Source organism: Kickxella alabastrina, assembly GCF_025024165.1.
Source record: "Kickxella alabastrina strain RSA 675 chromosome Unknown BX661scaffold_6, whole genome shotgun sequence".
NCBI lineage: Eukaryota > Fungi > Kickxellomycota > Kickxellomycetes > Kickxellales > Kickxellaceae > Kickxella > Kickxella alabastrina.
In genome coordinates, this window is record NW_026251477.1 from 204,595 (window position 1) to 207,311 (window position 2,717).

The 2,717-nt window shown below is 52.9% G+C and overlaps 1 protein-coding gene across 1 annotated transcript; it reads right to left on the reverse strand.

Moving 5' to 3' along the window:
* Nucleotides 1-661: 661 nt before the first annotated feature.
* On the reverse strand, nucleotides 662-2,473 carry BX661DRAFT_128815 (mitochondrial carrier domain-containing protein; the record flags this gene model as incomplete). Its single annotated transcript, XM_051532519.1, has 1 exon — nucleotides 662-2,473. A coding segment is annotated over one exon (1,812 nt), but the record flags the coding sequence as incomplete, so codon positions are not given.
* Nucleotides 2,474-2,717: the final 244 nt, after the last annotated feature.

Below are 2,717 nucleotides of genomic sequence, written 5' to 3' on the forward strand. Positions count from 1 at the left end.
CGCTACTTAGTTGACTGGCTTGATGGCGACAGCACCTGGGAGCCGACAAGCAACTTTGACTCACTGGATCTGATTCAGGAGTACTGGGACAAGATTAGCGACCAGTCTCGTAGGGAGTGATGTGGTGCCCAACACACATTTCAAGCCACTATCTTCCCTTTTCAAGAATCAAGATCGCCATCATGGCCACTATACACATTTCTGTTATTGCTGGCTGACATCAAGGAATACCATGATGTTTACAGCGCTGCCCCCTTTTTCAGTTAAGTAAGTAATTTTTAAGACTTGAATATATCGATTTAGACCCACATTTTTATAGAGCACGACAATTTTGGCTTTTCACACAAATGCTTGCTTACGCCTTAGTCAATTTTTTTACTTCGGATATCAAATCTTGAGTTAATGTCAATTTATATAAAAAATACTATACAGAATGACGCCAATAAAATTGTATATTTCAAACAGCAGCAGACACAGAAAATGTTCAAGAGGATGGTGAAGATGGTGAGAACGGAGCTTGCGGCGGCCGCATAGTGCCAAACTTATAGTTGGCGTCATGCAGCAAGCGCAGTGCACTGCCGGCATGGAAGAGCGCAGTCTGCGACGAAAGCTCATGTGTCTTTTGAGATGAGCGGTCAGAAGTCGGGTTGTGGCCTTCGCCGGGAAAAGGCACCATGCGGTGGATAAGCTCGTAGCACATGAGAGTGGTGCCGAACTGCGGCGACGAGCGAAGGATGCGTGCCGGGCCACCCTTGAAAAAGGCCTTGAAGCCCTCTTCCTTGTAAATCTTGCGGGCCGCGTCAAAGAGACCGTTGTATGCAGTCTCCCCTTTCTTAGCAACGACCTGCAAGCGGGTTTTAATAACATCGGCTGGGGTGGTCAGGTAGGCTGCAGGCATGCCGGCAATGGCGCCGGCAAGAAGCAAATCAACAACTCCTAGCTGGCGCTCGCCCTCGCGGAATACGTCTTTTTTGAGATGCGAGTAACACGAGAAGTAAATAGCTGAAAAGGGCACGTCGCGCAGAAGACAGGCAGACGCACCTTTGTAGAGGCCTACCAGGCCAAGCTCCTTGACAATGGTCACCGCACCGTGGCGTGCAATGGGCGTGATAACACCAGCGGCGTCCTTGAGAATTTCGCCTTGGATTTGCAAACGGATCTTGACAATTTCGAGCGGGTTGGTAAAGATAACCTGGGAGGCACCTGCAGATGCACCGGCAATGAGCTCGTTGGCAAAGGCTATATTGCCAGTGTCCTTGCTAGTAAGGCGTGCGCGCATAAAATCATTCACTGTCAACTTAATGGCCTTTTCGGGAGCTACGCCGACCAGCTGTGGGCCAAGGCCGCGGTACAGTCCCAGAACACCCTCGTTGCGAATAACCTTGCGGAAGCAGTCGAGGCTGTTTTTGTACATCATCTCGCCAACAACAGCCGCGCGCTGGTTCTGCATGCGCGTCTTGACAAGATCAATCGGGTAGACTACAGCTGCGCCAATGCCGCCGGCCACTGCGCCAATGGCAAAGTTATACGCCTGAAACAAGGTCTCGCGCATCGCGCCGCGCGACGGCTTCTGCTGGCTTTGATGGGCAGGCACTTTCTCAACCGGCCCCTTCTCTGTGGCCACCGGCGCTAGGCAGGTGTAACATGCGTCCAAAACAGCGTTAATGCTGCCCAGTGTGGTTGCCTCTGTGGCGGCCTGACCGGCAGCCAGAGTAAAAAGTACGCTGATCTCGAGAGGCGTCAGCAGGGAAGTGGCGCCAGCAAATTCCGACTGTGAGATCTCCAGTTTATCTATAGAGACCGGCGCCTTGGGCGACTGCCTGTGCACAACCTCATCAATGGCACGGTGAATATTAATGGGATTGCTCAGCAGGCTGACCAGAGCGAGGAAAGTCGGGTACCCAACAGCCGGGCTCTCCGCCGATTGGCGCAGCAGCAAAATGCGCTGCGCAACAGTGCTGGCAGGGTCGATTGGGGCAAACTCGCTTACAATAGCACACAGCTTGTCGGGGTTTATGGAGCCAGATCCCTGCACATCGACAGCCGAGAAGGCGTTGCGAATGCGGTCAGCCCGCGCCAACGCAATGAGCTGGGCAAACTCGGCGTACGATATGTGTGACTTGCCCTTGAGATAGTTCCTGGCTGCTGCGTCGTCGCTGACAAGACTGGCCAAAGCGCTGGTTTGAATTGTATCTGTGTTGGCGCTGAACGAGACCGCGCGGAACGGAAGCCTGCTGGCAGCATCTTGTTGGCTGAGCAGCGCCTGGAATTCGATAAAGTCGTCTTTTGTAAGCAGGCCACGACCCTCTCTGTCGGCGATAGTAAAAAAGACGGCATATGGTGAGTTTTTGGGGGCTACAGCGGTTTCGGCTGAGGGGGTGACCGCCCGCACAAACGCCGCCGGTGTCATGCACGGCGGGCCTTGCGGGGTTGCTTTCGTATCCGCATAGGCATCAAAAATCTCTGAGAAACGTGCGATTTGGCTGGTGGAGAGCGCCTGCTGCTGCTGCTGCTGCTGGAAGCTCATTTTTTTTAGCTATGGAAATGTTGCAAGAAGGCGTCGTTGGTTAGTATGCGGGATCTTTTTGGTATCTGGATATGCGCGAGAAATACAAAGAAGGAATCATGCATAATAAAGTGAGGGAACAGAAGAAGATAGGCGCAAGCAGGCACGAACGTTCAAGTTTTTTTGGGGGTGGAGAGAGGGGCGGGGGCAG